The 18,548-nt window shown below is 48.0% G+C and overlaps 1 protein-coding gene across 1 annotated transcript in view; it reads left to right on the top strand.

The window, feature by feature from the left end:
• The window catches only part of LOC119461755 (microsomal glutathione S-transferase 3), an 84,187-nt gene that overhangs the window by 41,523 nt on the left and 24,116 nt on the right, over positions 1 to 18,548 (top strand). The window contains exons 3-5 of the mRNA XM_037723131.2: positions 1,099 to 1,163; positions 3,171 to 3,228; positions 8,564 to 8,636. Coding sequence (XP_037579059.2) covers positions 1,099 to 1,163; positions 3,171 to 3,228; positions 8,564 to 8,636 — 196 coding nt within the window. The remainder of the gene's footprint in view (positions 1 to 1,098; positions 1,164 to 3,170; positions 3,229 to 8,563; positions 8,637 to 18,548) is intronic.

The raw sequence follows: 18,548 nt of genomic DNA, 5'->3' as shown, positions 1-18,548 counted from the left end.
TTGAGTGGCGTGCCTTAATTTGTGGCTTCTTAACCAGCCATCGTACCACCGTATGTTGTACGTCCAGTTGATCATCGGACTTCTGGAAAGCATTGGACCACGCAACCACCAGTTCAAAAATTTAACAGCAGCTCTTGTCAAAAATTTGATTTCAGCGTGAACGGTCGGAAAGTGGGGAGGCCCTGCCCCCTCTGGAAATATGTTGGGCGGGGCGACCCATGGTTCCGGAGTCCCTGGGCACTATGAAGCGCTATGTTTTGCCTATCTTTTTTCGTGTTGCTTCATCGGTACGGGACATATTATTCCATTATGGTTAGGACTTCATGGAATAAATCGCATATTCTTGTCATTCCCTAGGGAAATGATGAAGAAATGCTCACGATAGTGATGCACATATGAACTTTCACTACTTAAGGGCATAAACAGGTTACGCTTTCTTGCAGTTTCTTTACAACCATGGTGCATTCATGGCTGATTTGACTTGCAACGAATCCTTAATTCATATTGGCACTTGGAGCACACTGGCTGGTATAAGTGGTATTGCAATAAAGTGTTCAATTAATTTCCCTTCGAGTTGCGTTATGAGCCTGAACAGCTATTCTAACCACTCTGGTGGCGTAGTGGCTGTAGAATAAATGATCACGGCCTATGATGAAACAGAACTGTATTTACATTATGTACAGTAATTGAATCGAATGCTGTCCATGGCGGACGCTGTCTCTTTCTACTTTGTCGTCTTCTCCGTGCGTGCTCCCGCGTTCCTTGCAGTTGGCTTCTTCTTTTTCTCTAGCTCTTCGAAGAAGGGTAAATATTCAATAGTGGCTATGGTGCTGTGCTATTAAAATAGCCCAAGGGTGCGGAATCGAATCTTGGTGGCCACATTTCGATGGGGGTGAAATGCAAAAATGTCAGTCTGCCGTGCATTGGGTGCATGTTAAAGAACTCCAGGCGGTCAAAATTAATCTGGAGTCCCTCACTACAACCTGCTTTGTTATCAGATCGTGGTGGTTTTGGCACTTAAAACCTCAGAATTTCAACAGCTTTTCTGAGAGGCGGTCGCATTTAATCCTGCCTGCCCTTTTTCTTCTTGTTCCACAGTACCCAACCATGTACTCGGACACCAACATCGTCTTCAACTGCGTCCAGAGATCCCACCAGAACTTGTAAGTGCACAGTCACCTATTTTCTCTATCAGAGCATTGTGTTCGGTTAGATGAGCTGCAGAGCGTGACGTTGCACAGGTGCTGCAGCACTGCAGTTAAATTTTCATTCTGGGCAAGCAAAAAGAAAGCAAGCAAAAAAAAAAAAACACATAATCATAGTAGACAAATTCTACCAGGGTGAATTTTTTGTGAAGCATTAGTCCAGGGGTGCTATTTTGGATGCTCAAATTCCATGACATTGTCAAATTTGCCATCTTCACTTGTCATCTTTCATTGGCTCACACGGTGGCTACGCTTTCCCTCATTGGCTCAAAACACCAACACTGCACAATTTAACAATATGAGGGGATTTTAATGTCCAGAATAGCACCTACGCCAGGCTTTTGAAAGTTGCCAGAAATTTGCAAAACCTGTTTTTCCGCTCGGGTCTACTACTCACTTAGATAAGTGGTGTTGGTTTCTGTACTCTCCAGTTTTCAGTGCCATCATAGCCATTTTATCTTTAGTATGATGTCACCTTTGTGGGGTCTCAAATGTGCTCTTGGGACAAAGGAACGACAATACAGTAGTGCAAACAAACAAAAGGGCATTTATTGCACCTTTCATACACTGATACAGACTAGCCGAATTACTATGCATAGAACAGTCACATGGGGATGCGACAAATCAAGGAAGTCCAGCTCACAGCGACCGGATAGCGAGCGAATATGTTTGCCCCCTGCTATGACACCATCGCCTAGTCGTTCACGTGTACGGTCATGTGAACGGTGGCGCGTTCGAACGATCCGTGTTCGACCATACTGGTGCCCTGCTCCCACCCATGCGAGACGGTCTCGCGAAGCGTGGATCGGCACATGCGCGGGACATCCGCATCGCTCGCCGATCCCAACCTGAAGAGGAAGCGCCTTCCACCTTTTTCTCCCAAGTCACCCCGCCGTTCGTGGCGTTAGCATCCCGACACTCGTGCCATCTCTCGCAATGCGCCGCAACCACCACAACCACCACAACCGCTGCCGGCGCTTAGCCACGCGGAGAAGCCGGATTACAGGAGACGCGAGTTATGCGGGGAAAACAACATCAGGGGACGCGTGAGAGTCTCGCATCCCCACACCTTAATTTATCTGATGGGTTATCTATTCGTCAAGTGGCCAAGGTAATAGTTTTGCTTGCGGGATGGGTGATTATATAGTGCTGATTTGATGGCAACATTGAAACCATGCGGATTGAAGGGATGCACAGTGTTTTTGGAAGAGCATCTCAGTCTTATGCAGTTCTAGAAAAAAAAGTGCCATGGTGAGCAGCAATCTGTGCAGGCACAAGGTAGACAGCATTTGCATTATTTATGCAGCAGGACAGATGGTGAGCTGGCAAAGTTAATGAGGCTGTAAAAAAGAAATGATAAAAAATGTGGTAAAGGTGCAAGCTGTGTGTCCTAACAAATGCTTGTCTAACAAATGTCCAGCTGTGTGTCCACTAGTGCTGGACATTTGTTAGATAAGCTAGTAATCTCACAGAGAGGGGAGCAAAGCGCAAGTTCTATCGAAGGTAGCCAGCGTGCAGTTGGCTTTGCTAGAGATAGCTGTTATATGAGAGGACGAAGAAAGGACATGGAAAGGGTCATGCCAAGGTACTTACATGTGTTGGCAGAAGGTATTCAAGTGCTGTAGGTGACATACTTCGTGGACGTAAATACCTTTTGCGAGTAAACGAAACTAATAATAATCTAATAGCGTTCATTGACATTAGCAGCTATTTTGTTAATTTTTTGCAATGGTGGGAAGTCATTGTCATTAGAGATTGAATGATAAACGACACAATTCCTCGTGAACAGACATATGCTAGAAGAGATATTAGCTGGAAGATTGTTAATGTAAGTTAGAAAAAGAAGTGTCCAAAACCGTGTCTTGGAGCAGCACAGAAAGAGCAGGACTTCTGTTCAGTCCCCCAACATCGTGTTTATAAATCGCATACCTAACTTATCTAGTGCCATTTTCCCGTCTCGTGCAGCCTTGAGACCTACCCGCAGTTCCTGATGCTGTTGTTCCTCGGTGGATTTGAGTATCCGGTGAGTGCTATAAGCTGTCATTCATGCAATGTGAGAACAAGCCTTTAGCACTGTTGAGTGCGAAGTTGCTGCCTCAATTCGCAGTCATGTTGTGAGCGTTTCAGCATGGCTTGGATACGTAGACACCCTGAAACAGAGTTTTACGAAATCTCATCTTGTTGGGAACGAACATGGCATAAGGAAAATAGGGATATTGACAATAAAGTTTTAAAAGAGGGGGAAAAAAGTCCTGCAGGCTTCGCCCGAGTTTGGCCTCTATTAAAGAGCTGTGCTGCCAAAAAGGCATCATAACTTATTTTGTGGAAATCTACGTGTGGTCTTATAGCCTCATACTCTTGTTACAAACTGTCAGAGTGAGAGCTCGGGTGTCATGTTCATGCTATGGTTTGTTGTGGGCACACCTTGCCACTACACTTTAAGGAATGCGCTGACCAGGATTCCCCAAAATAAAGCAGCTTGATCAGGCCAGAATCTGTTGTGCATCCCACCAAACTGCTTATGTATGTAGCCTTATTGTGCCAATCGCACATTTATGTATGCAGCTGCATAAATGCGCATAGATTGGGCACTGTGTAGCTAGTGCACCGGCAGGGGGCCTGGTGTGAATTCCTGCAAGTTTGAAATTATAGCCATAGCCACGTCGCTGGCACCACCTTGAAACCGAAACTAACGAAGCCTAGTCGATCTGTAGTCACCGATGAAGATTCGGTGCATGTGTTGACTGTACTTTCTGTGCATCTGTAGTGGCAGTATGACAATGGTCGAGATACGGGCTGTGATTTCATAGCAATGCCTTCTGCTCGATTCTGTGCCACTCTTATCCACCGTTCATGGCCGGCTGATCCCATTGATAATGCATGCAGAGCGTCGCTTTGACCACTGATAAAGGGTGAAAAGTAGTGGTGTTCGAATATTTGAAAACTCGAATATTCGGTTCTAATTGGTTAGTATTCGATTCGATTCGAAGGACACTTTTACTATTCGAAATATTCGAAACCCCCTAAAATTGCTGTTGTCTGTCCTTTAAGTCAGCTTTGCCCCACAGCAGCTCTGTTATGCAGCAAAGCGTACAAATTACTCTGCAGTGAAGTATATCCAAAAGTATGATGTGGTCTTGGGGGCCCCCGCTGGTGCTTATGGCTACCCGACCCTATCACATCAAGTACCCACACTGTACTCCCTCTTCTTGCACCTGGAGAACACCAGCTGCCAGGTGGAAACCTCTGCATCTGCTACTAATCTGCCTAAAAACACAGTTTCTAAACTACAAGTTTGACCAAGTAGTACGCCAGGATGCTGCGCTGCGCAGACTTGGTGCAAGAGGGGTTTTCTGCTCTTGTAAAATTTCACAACCCTGACCTGCACTGAACCTGGGGTTGAACCAGTCCGAAACGGTTACTCCATAAATTTTGGGTTTGGTTCCAAGATGGCAGAAAAAATATTGGTTTGGTTCTGGTTCAGCTGAAAATAAGGGTTCAGCTCCACTTTTCTGTTCTGTTCCGGCTTGGTTCGACACCCTGGTGCTGAAGCTATATCTGAGGGGCCAGAGGTCAACACGAAGCAGACCTATAAGGGGCTTCTGAGGCCAAGAAGTTGAAGTGCGATCCGGATCCGCCAACCTGCTATCTAGTGTCGCCGGTGTCTCAGCTGTGGGAATGCACGTCTTCTTTGCCAAGAAGTTTCAGTAGGATATTGCATGTAACTGATCTTAACTACATGTTGGCAATTACAAAAATGTGCTATGCCGCGGTTTCTCATGGATGGGAGTTGACTGTGCACAAGCCATATATACTCATATTATTACCCGCATGTTATGGAATTGAGTCATGGTGGTGTCAGTGACTGTAAACTGTGCCCGGATGAATTTGCTATGTGTAGGAGCAAATACCACATTTGTTGCACTCATTTCCAGGTTACTCTGTGCTGGGGCAGGATTCTTGACCCTTCAATTTTGTGAATACAATCACGTCCTTAGGAAATCTCTACACTCGCACTGGATGCATAAGATACTATGGCCGACAGTATGCTTGGCACTATGCCAGGAACGTTGTCTCTCACAAGTCCCAAATTTGCAAAAGTGTTTGCATACCCAAAAGTGAATGATCAAGAATACCACCCCTGGTCGATCACCGCATTACAGGGGATTGGCCAGGCTGGCTAATTAGTTTTGTATACAATACTGGCTAAGTAGACATCCATATTTGTGCATGAATGCTGTCTCCTGTGTGTCCTTCATCTATTGAGTGCAGATAATTTCAAATCTCATTTATAATGCTCACAAGAAAACCAAGCAATTCAGGTCTTGCTTTGAATGGTTCGAATCTCTAGAGCGCCCCCTCTCGAGATGAGAACCCCTATAAGTAGCCAAGCGCTAGGCTGGGAGGCATGTCTGCCCATAAGAAACATCGGTCCATTCAAAGTCATACTTTGATTCTAACCCAGCACCTCCCACATACGAGGCAGATGCTCAACCATTTCACAACTGCAGAGTACTCTACTTTCTGGTGTATAACATGCAGGCTTATTCCAAAATTTTCGGCAGTGCGTCTTATACATATATACATTTTTTTTCTTTTTGGCAAATTCTGAATTGATTTTGATTAGGCCTTTTTTCAACCTTTACACTGGCCCATTATGAATGATGCATCCTAAATGCAAAACTGAAATGTCAACCTGCCAAAAGTAGAGTGCCATAACAAAAAAAGAAAAAGAAAATAATAGGAGAGTGATAGGGGGGAAAAAAAATGCTGCTGTGCGAGTTTTCAGATCACGGAGTCCGCGGATGTTTCGGAGGCCGCAGGCTACAATGGCAAAATATGAGGACAGCTACGTTGCTTGCGGGCATATACATATATTATAAGTTCGCTTTCCTATTCTTTTCTATTACTTCTTCATATTAGTCCACCGTGGTCATGTCACACAAGCTCGTTGCAACGGGTATGGCCACAGTGTCATCATCAGGTTTATGCACTGCAAAGCATTGGCGATAAGAGCTCACGCAAGCATGTGCCAAACACTTCCAGATGACTTTAAGGAAAAAGTGGAAAAGATTCCAAGCTTTTGTGAAGAAAGAAATGGAAACTCATGGAATTGCTGACAGCCATATTATAAATATAGATGAAGTGCCAATCACGTTTGACATACCAATGAAAAGGACTGTGACACAGAGGTGATAAGGTCATCACACTTAAGACAGCATGCCATGAAAAGGCGCATTTCACAGTTGTTCTGCCGTGCTGTGCCGATGAGAAAAAGCTTCCGCCCATGCTAATATTTAAAAGAAAAACTGTGCCTTTCCACCCGGCATTGTCATCCAAACAAATGTGAAGGGCTGGATGGGTGAAGAAATGATGGGCAGCTGGCTCGAAAAGCCGAAGTGACCAGATGGATTTTTTAACGTCGAGAAATCCCTTCTGGTCATGACAACATGCGGACGCACATTACTGAACTGACGCTCAAGCGCATCAAAGCGAAAAACTGCACTGTGGTAGTAATCCCAGGTGGGATGTTGAAAATTACGCAGCCTCTCGACATCGTGGTGAACCGCTGTTTTAAAGCTGTTTTGCGGCACACGTGGGAGGCATGGATGACTGAAGGGGCTCATAGCTGTACAGCGACAGGTTGCATGCGGCACGCTTCAAGTGGGCCTGCGATGCCTCGAGTGTGGTTTCAGTGGTTACAGCCACTGCAGGGTTTCGCAAAGCAGGCCTACTAGATTAAAAAGTGCTCGAGGATATTGGAAGCAGTGATGACAGCTATTCAAAAGATGAAGGGGAGGCCCCAGCGATGCTACTGCCAGAACTTGCCGAAATTATTGACAGCCTGTCGGAAGACGATGACGTTGAAGGTTTTCAGTGAATAAAATATTTCTCCTCCGTTTATGTGGGATGTTTCTTATGCATGGTCGTCCAAATTTTCTCCCGCAAATTTGGCGCTTTGCAAGCGTTCTTACACAGACGAAGTTCTCCGATACGTTAATTAGTAAGTACGGCAAGTTTATGCAGCCACACGTAATGAAGCTTATTTGTGACAAGTGAGTAAATATAGGTGTCTTGTATACCAATTTTTTCTTCAAATTTTGCAAAATGTGGTGCATGCGTCTTATACACCGGAAAATACGTTACCTATTATGAATTTTCCTTTCGATGTAAAGCAATTTTTAGAGCATAGCTCTTAGGTGCCTGCTCCTGTGGCAAGCGTCCGCGTCGTCGCTCGTAACCGAGCGAACGAGCACAGCGAAGGATGAAAGAGCGAACGTGGAGTACGAGTGAAAGACATCGATAGATAAGAGAGCGCGAGAAGGAAAGTGGAGGAGGAGGGTATGGCGAAAAGGTGAGAAGAAAAGCATAGTGCGGCGTTGATGGCTACGAGATGGTGCCAAAGTAGCGCATCGTCTGGGAGGTCTGGCGGTGGCTGCTGCTGTGAATCGTGCCCACGCGTCACCCACGCACTAGCTCTCGCAATCTCCAGATTAGCAAGGCAGTCATGCCACACTTCGCCTCGTTTGCAACGTGCCGTACAAGAGACTGTCCGCGCCAGCCAGTATATCCAGAAATGAAAACATGTGTAGATCTGCGCTCAAATGTTGCATTAGGGAGTATCGTAATCGTCGATGAACTTTTTTGTGTCGATCTGTGTCAAAATATACAATTAAAAAAAAGCAGGGGTGCAAGAAAGCCCAACAATTTCAGCTGCTTGGTGAAGTGACACCTGTGCAGTAGCATTACCATCATAGCTTTTCCTTGAGTGTCAAGAAAGGTTGCTGTCAAACACAGATATATTACAGAAAAATGTAATTCTGCATAGCCACTGCCAAGTACTTAGTTTTTTTTTTTTTTGTAAAAGGAAAGGTAAGGATGGCCTCTTAGGAGAGTAAGTCAAGGTGGCATGTTACATGCTCATTAAATTAAGTGCAATGGAGCGCTGATACTATTTGTTGCTCCCGTGTAGCCCACACTTTATCTCTGAAACGGAACAGGTCCACGATAGCACACCTTGGTTGCATGGTGATAATATTTTTGTTCCTTTGGTCACTTGCGCGAACACCTAAGCACCACCTCAACAGAGAACATGTGAGCAAACCTGAAAGTAACATTCAAGGCATTTTGTACAGTCTTGGGATGTACGGCACCCAGGTATAATTGCACGCTTGTTGCATGGGTGTATGTGTGACACAGGCTCACCTAGCGGATGATGTCATGGGAATGGAATGCCTCGCATATCTCAGCAAGTGAGTGATTGAGTGTTGGCTGCCTGTTTCGTTGAGGTGGTCATGCTGTGCAAGAACAGTGTGATCATCGGGCAAGTGATGTGAAAATGTTTTTTCACTCTACAGAAATTCGCTGCCTGTTCCGGACTGTTGTACCTGGCCGGCAGGATTGTCTACGCCATCGGCTACTCCACAGGAGGTACGTCAGTTGTCTGAGCCCTGGCTTTGGCTTCAGCTATGGAAGTTGTTTGGCGACTTATACTGGGAGAGGAATACAGTTGAACCTCGTTCATTCGTATTGAAAAAAAAAGGAAAGAAAGAATGTACTACCTGGGAAAACATGATTCGAAGTCACTAAAAAATTATGCTCAACTGTAGTTGACATCTCCATAATGCAAAGTGTTGCGCAAATAATTGCAGCGTGAGCTGCCGATGCGCACAGATCTTTTGGGGCCCGTAACCTGCATTGTTGTTTTCGCGGCTTTGGCTAATTTGCACGCCTTGAATTCGACCTCAGTCAGCAGCTTTTTTGGGCGGGGCATTTTGGCTGAGAGCTTTGTCATGCCGACTAGGTGAGAATCGCTGTGACACGAGACACCGACAAGCTTCCAAAATAGTGGAGCCCGAGTGGCCTAGGACCCGCTTTGTCGTTTTAAGATGGCTATGGGAAACCGAAATTAAATTAACAGTATGGGCAACACCGGAATGCAGTGCTGCTAGAGTGAAGCATGACGCTTGGTTTGCGTCGCCTGTAGCAGGGAACAGTGGTGTGTTTGGCTTATCACCTTATAAAAGCGTGGGGTATGCTTCCTACACCACACTTGTTGTGAAATAGATGAGCGAAGGTGCTTATTGATATAGGGTTGTCGGTGATAGCTGTGAATGGCGACAGGCAACAACCTGTGAGATTTGCTGGTAATGGAACAGGAAACCGAGTGCGTGGCGGCATTTCCATGCGACACAGGTGGGCGAGTACTGTGGGAAGCTGCTGCTGCGGATGCCTACTGCTCTCAAACTTTTTGCCATTTGTCGCAATCTTGATGCAAACATTGGCACTGGGAAATCGTACGAAACATGGTCATATCAACGAGGTTCTACTGTATTTCAGCTGCTTGAAAAGCCTGCCACCAGTGGTTCAAGAAGTGAGGCTAACATTGTCGCCACACTGGCAAGTTTTGGTCGGCAATTGCAGATTCTCTGTTGGCATTCTGGCTTCTTATGCATGTTTAGTCATGTTCCCCTTACTGCTGCCTTTAATGAGTGGAGAAGCCATATTGGGCATTATACATGACACAATAATGACCAGCATACATTGTTTACAGTTCTTCTGACAGATGTCATCTGAGTGCACGTCCTCCAACGAAACAATGCAGACTTCCAGTGACCGTATTTAACCAGCTAACCATTGTTGCAAAGTTAATGCTCAGCGTAAGACAGGCCTACACGTATCGGAACTTTCCCGAACGGTGTCGCCGATTCTACAGTGAGAGAACCTTGCCTAACCAGATTGTGTGCACGATGCGAATAGTCGTGTACATTTTGGCACGTACGCGACCACCAGCTATCGCACTGGAATGTACGGTGAGCCATGTGTAAAGGTCCAGTGCACTTATCAGTCGAAATCTGATTTATGGGTCAACTGTGCTCGCCGCGTTCATTGTGCTTTGAATGTTGCTTGCTTTTCTGGGCTCAAGTTTGCCCAGTAAGTACAGAGTAGACCGCTTATAACGTAAGTCCCCGGAGTCACGAATATCCGCACTATAAGCGGTACCACACTATAATCAAAGCAACAATTTTCAAGGCCCGCACATATGCAAAACATGCCCACCGAGCCGCCACGCATATGCGACAGTCGAGGAATGCGGCTAGAATGTTTGCATTCGATTTACAGTTGAATCTCATTAATTCGAACACTCTTAATTCGAACTTCCGGGTTATTCGAACTGACGCTGTGGTCCCGTCAAAGTTATGTGTATTCCAATGGGCAAAAACGCCCGGTAATTTGAACACAAAATCATTTGCGACGGTTAATTCGAACATGCCACGCACCGACAATGCTCTCGGCAGCGTGCCAAATCACGCAGCGGCGCCTCCGACCGGCATTGCTCCGGCACCGCCATAGAGTAAAAGCTTAGGAGAGACCCCTCAATGGCACGTGCAAACAAAAAAAAGTAAAATTAAATTAAAAAAACGCGGCGGAGATTTCACCCTCTCTCAAATGGCAAGGTCTCCGATTCTGCGTTGCGCCGGAACATGCGTGCACGTGCCGACGTCTCAGCCACACTACCGTAGCCACGCGTAGAAAATGGCGGTGAAACCTTCTCCTTTATGCTTCCTCTACTTTCTAGTCACGTGTTGACCTTGCATGCTGTGGCTGCAGCGCAGAGGGAAGCAGCAGCGCTGTCCCCGTCCGGCCAACGAAACTGCCCACGCTGGCCAGTGGCAAACGCCCGCTTCCCGATAACGGCAAAAAACGAAACTTCAAGGAGCTGGCACAGGGCCGGCTGGAGCAGCGGTGCCGGCACGGCAGCGGGCGCGCACGGTGACAGTCGAAGGAGAGGGAGCTACGAGGGAGTTGAGAGGGAGGGCGAGGGGAGCCACCGAAGTGGGGGAGTTGCCGAGGCCAAATCCACTTCCCAGCCGCCCTCGTTGGTCGGCGTGGGCACTTTCGTGGCCCTCGCTCGCTGTGCGCTTGCGTGCCACGATATTTCACGACTCGCACTGTTCGTGCATCGTGCTATGCTGCACGAATAATTCCGGTCCCCGTTTGAGGGGAGTGTTCGCCGTCTCAGCTGACTTCCGTACTCCCAGGCAGCCGCACTGTAACCGGTATTGTGTCCCCTGCAACTTCACTATAAGCGATACGCGCATACATAGAGTGCTATGGGTAAATTAACGGGACTCTGAAAAGACCGTATTATATCCGGTCCTGCACTATATAAGTGGTTGTGTTATAAGTGGTCTATACTGTGCTGTATTTTTCGGTGTATAAGACACGTTTTCTTTCTGAATTTTTCGTCGGTCTGTCTTATAGAACGGTGTGACTTATGTACGTTTTTTTTTCCCAGAAAAACTGCTGTCAAAATCGGATTTCATGTTATGGCCCCACGAAGCGCGCTGGTTGACTTAATTGCTATGAGTGTTCTGTGCGTGTTATCGAGGTGTCATGTTCTTCTTGTGATCGAGTTCTCGAGCACTGTGCGAGAAGGATGGAGCAGCTACGTAAGCGGCGGCAGGCCGACCGCGAGTCGACCAACCCCAAAGTCGTCGCATCTGCAGATTGCTGTCAAGATATTGCGTGCGCCGCTGCGCAAACTACACAGTTGCTACCAGAGTACAAGCCGCCCCCTCCCACACTGCCTTCTCGCGTTCCTCCCTTGTGCACGATTCGGCTCACAGGTGCACGCTTTCACTCGCACATACAGCATACGGCGTGGGGGGACAATGTCATTGTCCTGGTACCTTGTACGGAACGTCGCGGCAACCATGGCGGTAGAAATGCGCCTGGAGTGGAAATATATGGCACCCATACGCTTGCGCATGACCCGCGTGCACGGAGTGAAATGTCACTGTAATATTTTTTCAAAATAGCTTACCGAATGAACAGGTGCGTCTTATACACCAATGCGACTTATGAACCGGAAAATACGGTAGTTAGATTCCTGACTCACAGTTGTGACACATCTCTCTGGTTCTTCAACGTCGCTACTATGCGACAATAATATGCAAGTAGACGCACATGCTGTTATACTTCGTATGTCAAAGGACAATATATTACAAAGGAAAAACTGCTGATCTGTGATTATGTGTCTGCACTTTTGTTAACACTGCCACCACACTGCACTTGATCCTCCACTGCCTTGCTACTGGGCGTGGCGGTCATTATCAACGGTTGCTCTCTGTGGTGAGGTATGCATGTGACAATGTTTTTCACATGTACTGTCTGTGCGAATCCACTATGCCTACGAGTGCTGTTGTTTTGGTCCCTTTGTGACGGTGCTGCAGTTGTTGACGTTGGCCTGCTTTCTGAGTATGAAGCACTTGAATCCCTGTAGGCTGTTTAGAATATAGCGGGACTACTTCAGAGTAAGTGGCTACAGCTTCACATTACCGCAGCAGCCTTGGCCAAATCTCATCACAGTAGTCTATGTATTTTCTTAGGCAATGCACACACACATGCATGCACGCACACGTGCACATGCACACTTATTTTGATATACTGCAGCCTTATTTGACTATAGCAGGAGTGGGGAGGCAAACGCAGTGACAAAGTTATACATACACAGGCAGCGCCTGAAGTTCACAAAGAATGCTTTGCATTAAAAGTTTATCAACAATGTTGTGTGCGTGCGTGTGAGTGTGTTGTCCAAGAAAATGCTTAGGCCAATGTGACCAGACTGGCGCAAGGCTGCTGCGGTAATGTGAAGTTGTAGTCGCTTACACCGAACGGTCGGGCTATTGTAAAAAAGCCCTGGATTTAGATAATTTGCTGTAATATCTATATATTATATGTATATATATATATATATATATATTGTTACGCCGAGAAGCGTTTATTTAAATCTGCAGGGCAGATGAAAAGGAACGGTTGGCGTGTTGCAAGCCCGGCACAAAAGCAACCAGCCGAACGTCGTCTTCCTTCTTCACCAACAGTCCCCGTGGTCATTCGCGCTGCTTCTGCCCTCTGTTATGAGAGCTCGTGACATTTCCCCGTTGGCAGACGAAGCCCGCCGGGCAAGTCAGTCAGTCGTTCGTGAATTGCAAGGCTTCAGGCGGGCAACGTGAGTGACTTCGGTTTTGGCCGAGTGTCGTCCAGTGCTCGTGAGGCGTGCAATTCGATAGTTGACCTCGCTGAGGCGTTCAAGTATAACGTAGGGCCCAACATAGTGGGCCAAGAACTTCTGGCACAAGCCGCGCTTCCGTAAAGGCGTCCAGAGCCACACAAGGTCGCCAGGATCGAAATATACATGTAGGCGCCGACCATCGTAGCGGATCTTTGACCGGTCCTGCGAGGCCAAGGTGCGTAGCCGAGCAATGCGTCGCGCCTCTTCTGCTCGACAGAGGACCTTGGTAATAGAGTCATTGTCATGAGCGAAGTAGGGAAACATGGTGTCGAGTGTGTAACGCGGCGGACGAGCATAAAGGAGGAAGAACGGTGAGTAACCGGTGGTCTCGTGTCTCGCGGTGTTGAAGGCATAGGTGACAAAAGGTAGGATGCTGTCCCAGTTCTTATGTGCGGAATCGACATACATCGACAGCATGTTGGCAAGCGTTCGGTTGGTACGTTCTACCAGACCATTGGTTTGTGGATGGTATGGCGTCGAGTGGCGGAAGTTAGATGAGCACAGACGAAGGGTCTCTTCGACAACGTCTGCAGTAAATTGTCTCCCACGATCACTGATTATAATGCGAGGAGGCCCATGTCGGAGAATAACGGAATATAACAAGAAAATAGAAACTTCTGTTGCTGTTGCCGATGTCAGCGCTGCCGTCTCACAATAACGGGTGAGGTGGTCTACACACACAATAACCCAACGATTGCCATTGGAGGATCGTGGGAAGGGGCCCAGGAGATCTATGCCGACTTGTTCAAAAGGGGCGCTGGAAGGCGGAACTGGCTGAAGTCGACCATGCGGTGTGTTTGTAGGTCGTTTGTAACGCTGGCATTCGGTGCAACTGGCGACGTACCGCTCGGTATCGTGACGCATCTTGGGCCAGTAAAAACGTTCTTGAGCACGGTAGAGTGTTCGTGTGGATCCCAGATGACCTGAAGTGGGATCGTCGTGCATGGCACATAGCACTTGAATGCGGAGACTCTTGGGCACAACTAAAAGGTAGCGCGCGCCAGTGGTCGAGTAGCTCTTCTTGTACAGGACGCCGTCACGTAGGCGAAAACGGCTATCTTCTAAAGGCTCGTGTGCGGCCGCGAAGAGTGGCTGCAAGCTCTTGTCCTTCTGCTGTTCGGATATGAAGGTACCCATATCAGGAAATTCCGGAGATACAAAAGCGATGTATTGGTCGAAGTTGTCAGCGTCGCATTCAGTCGTCGGCAGTGGCATCCGAGAGAGACAGTCAGCATCAGCGTGCCGTCGACCGCTCTTGTAGGAAACAACAAAATCGTACTCCTGTAGGCGGAGCGCCCAACGCGCAAGTCGACCAGAAGGGTCCCGCAGATTCACAAGCCAGCACAGTGAATGATGATCCGTGACCACTGTGAAGGGGCGCCCGTAGAGGTATGAACGAAAGCGTTGCACCGCGAAGATGACCGCCAAGCACTCTTGCTCGGTAACTGTATAATTGCGCTCGGAGCGACTCAAAGAGCGGCTAGCGTACGATATCACGTGCTCGCTTTCACCGATGCGCTGAACAAGCACAGCGCCGATGCCAACACCACTCGCATCGGTGTGAACCTCTGTTGGTGCTGAGGGATCGAAGTGGCGAAGAATAGGCTGTGACGTCAAGAGAAACTTTAATTGACGAAACGATGAGTCGCACTCTGCGGTCCACTCAAAAGGAACGCCTTTCTGGAGAAGGCGCGTGAGAGGATGGGCCACGTCAGCAAATCTGGGAATGAATCGGCGAAAGTAGGAGCATAAGCCTAAAAAACTTCGCAATTGCTTGACACTGTGAGGTTCCCTAAATGCCTCTACAGCCACAGTCTTTTGTGGATCTGGTCGAATGCCTTCTTTATCGACCTGATGTCCCAGCACAATAGCTTGTCGCTCCCCAAAATGACACTTCTTTGAATTGAGGACCAGGCCAGCCTTCTCCAAGCAGTTCAGCACCAACTCCAGACGCTTGTTATGCTCACTAAATGTTCGGCCGAAGATCACAACGTCGTCCAGGTAACACATGCAAACTTCCCATTTCAAGCCACGCAGTACAGTGTCCATGAACCGTTCGAACGTTGCGGGCGCGTTGCACAGCCCGAAAGGCATGACGTTAAATTCAAACAATCCGTCGGGCGTTACAAATGCAGTTTTTTCCTTATCCTCACTGTGCATAGGAATCTGCCAGTAACCTGACCGCAGATCAACAGAGGAGAAGTACGAGGCCGCATAAAGGCAATCGATCGCGTCGTCTATTCGCGGAAGCGGGTACACGTCTTTTTTGGTAACGTTGTTTAGGCGTCGGTAATCAACACAGAATCGCCACGTACCATCTTTCTTTTTCACCAATATCACTGGTGCTGCCCAAGGGCTAGATGACTCTTGAATGACTCCTTTGGTTAGCATTTCTTCGACTTGCTCACTGATTATCTTGCGCTCTGCGGGCGACACGCGATAGGGTTTTTGTCGAATCGGTTGAGCAGATCCTGTGTTGATGCGGTGGCGAGTTCTAGACACAGGGATCGATGTCGGGCCGTCGTGCTGCGTGAAGTCGAATACTGAGGAGTGTTTCACAAGGAGCGCCACCAACGCATCGCGCTTATGGTCACTGAGCGATTTAGCGACCATGGAGACGAATTTTGAGTCCACAGGGCGCATGTTACTGGCTTCTGCTGTGTCCGGAAGTTCTGTAAGCACTGCCATGGGTATCGGCGAGTCTTCTTGAAATGTGGCCAGCTTTAAGCCTTGAGGCAGCACCGCCGCTTCAGTAGAACAATTTATCGCCCATAGTCGTGTGCGTCCATTCAGCACCGATACCATGCAATGAGGAACCAACACGTTTTTCTTTAGGCAGTTCACATGTACAGGGTCCACTGCAGCATCAAACGGGTTGCGAGTAGAACAAACAACTGAAACACCCATCGCGGATAAAGCGGGCACAACGGTATCCTCGGAGACGCAAAATACACTCTCTTGGTTGGGTGAGTTTTCCAAGATCACCGATAAAGCACTTTCGCCCACACTGAGTTCTCCCGTGCGGCAGTCAACATTTGCACCACACAACTGTAAAAAGTCGATCCCTAGAATCACGTCGTGGGTGGAACGAGGAAGGACAATAAACTCAGTGTTAAAAACTCGACCACCTAATGACACATCCACATTGCAAACTCCGACCGGATATAATGAGTCACCACCCACTCCACGAAAACTTGTGCTCTGGTCCCAACAAAACATGACTTTGCGTCCCAGAAGACTTTTAAACAGCACGCTCATGACGGAAACAGTTGCACCCGTGTCGACTAAAGCCATGGTAGACACACCGTCAATACACACATGAACCCTATTCTTCAGCATGAAAACAGTTGGAGGTATCTCAGTCGGCAGCACATATTTTCCAGCGACCTCACCCCCATCGGTCGCGCTGGCTAGTTTTCCGGCGGGGGTGACGGGAAGCGGCGCCGCGGAGATGATGACGGGATGCGCCGCCGTGGAGATGGTGATCGATACGCTCGGAAAGCTGGTGGTGGTGTCAGGGTGCGGTCGGAAGCAGGCGAACGGTTACGAGGTCTTCCCTCTCCAAAGTAGCTTCCTAAGGTGTAGGTACGTGGCCTTTCTTCTCGGGAGTGGCTTCCTAGAGCGGAGTTCCCTGGCCGCTGGTTGTCCATGATACGACCACTGTGCCACGCAGATGGCATCGATTGCCCATAGTTTGAAGGTCGACGTTGGGTGCAGTATCTAGCTATGTGACCTGGTGTGCCACAGCTGTAGCACACAGGCATAGGGCGAACATCGGGATGTTGAAGACACTGTTCAGCCGTGGCCGTGCGTTGAGAGTAACCAATATACTGTCGTTGCGAGTCATAGGCAGTGGCTGGTCGTCGTGAGCGACCGTTGCGTGGGCGCTGATCAAGGCTTTGTTCAAAAGAATCGTTATAGGACGGCTGGTTCAGGTCATGATGTGGACCATCTCTATAGCTGCCAAAGTCCGCTGCGTTTACTGAGTGCTGCCAAAGAGTCGAGGGGGTTGCACACATGGCGTCTCGGAAAGCGCAGGAGCTGTAACGTGGGGCCACATACCGTGCTTGTTCTTCGTGTCGAAGGAGTTCCTCACGGACAATCTGCCGAATGGTGGACGATAAGTCTGTTGGGGGATTCGTGTCCACACTGGCTACAGTCGTCACATTAGCTAGCCGTCCAAATTTCGGGGCAATTCGACGAGTCTTCAGTGTTTCGAAGGTACGGCAGTGCCGTATCACATCTGATACGGTTTCCAAGTTATCTTTCCCAATGAGGAAGTTGTATACATCTTCCGCGATTCCCTTCAAAAGGTGTCCCACCTTATCCTCTTCTGACATTCGGGGGTTTACGGTCTTACACAGTTTTAGAATTTCCTCGATGAATGTGGTGCAAGTCTCTCCAGGGACCTGAGCCCTCTGAGCTAACGTTGATTCCGCTCGTTTCTTCTTGGCATCCGAATCGCCAAAACACTTCTTAATCTCGTCAACGAAACAGGCCCAGGTAGTTAGCGCGTCCGCATGGTTGTCATACCACACCATCGCTGTGCCACTCAAAAAGAAAACAACGTTCTTCAGTTGGGATACGGCGTTCCAATGATTGTACTGGCTTACCCTTTCATAATGGGTGAGCCACTCATCGACATCTTCTCCTGCTTTTGCGGAGAACGTGCGTGGCTCTCGGTAGTGTTGAATCGGAGCTGGTCCTGTCGATGGAGTACTGGGAGCATCTTCTTCTCTAGGCATGATGGTGGCCGATGGCAAAAGTCCGGCAAGGCGGCGGCTTCTCCGAAGGTCTTGTACGGACGATTCCGTTGTCGGTCGTGGGAGGTACCCAGCACAGCTCCACCAAATGTTACGCCGAGAAGCGTTTATTTAAATCTGCAGGGCAGATGAAAAGGAACGGTTGGCGTGTTGCAAGCCCGGCACAAAAGCAACCAGCCGAACGTCGTCTTCCTTCTTCACCAACAGTCCCCGTGGTCATTCGCGCTGCTTCTGCCCTCTGTTATGAGAGCTCGTGACAATATATATATATATATTTGAAATTACCACTAGGTGTGAATTTGCATTGGGAAAAGCCTTCCACACATTACAACAAAGGTTCACGTAAGATTAAGGTAAAGCAAAAAACTTTTCGCTTTTGGATGCTCCAACGGGGTGGGGTCACTTTAAGAAATGCCACATTATTGTTTTTAATGGCTGATTGCCGGATTTGGCAACTTCATGCGGGTAAGTTTTTTTTTCCCAAATTGTACAACATGTCCTGAA

The sequence above is a fragment of the Dermacentor silvarum genome, chromosome 8, assembly GCF_013339745.2.
Source record: "Dermacentor silvarum isolate Dsil-2018 chromosome 8, BIME_Dsil_1.4, whole genome shotgun sequence".
NCBI lineage: Eukaryota > Metazoa > Arthropoda > Arachnida > Ixodida > Ixodidae > Dermacentor > Dermacentor silvarum.
Note: the sequence above shows the minus strand (reverse complement) of the source record. Positions and strands in the feature narration are given on the sequence as shown.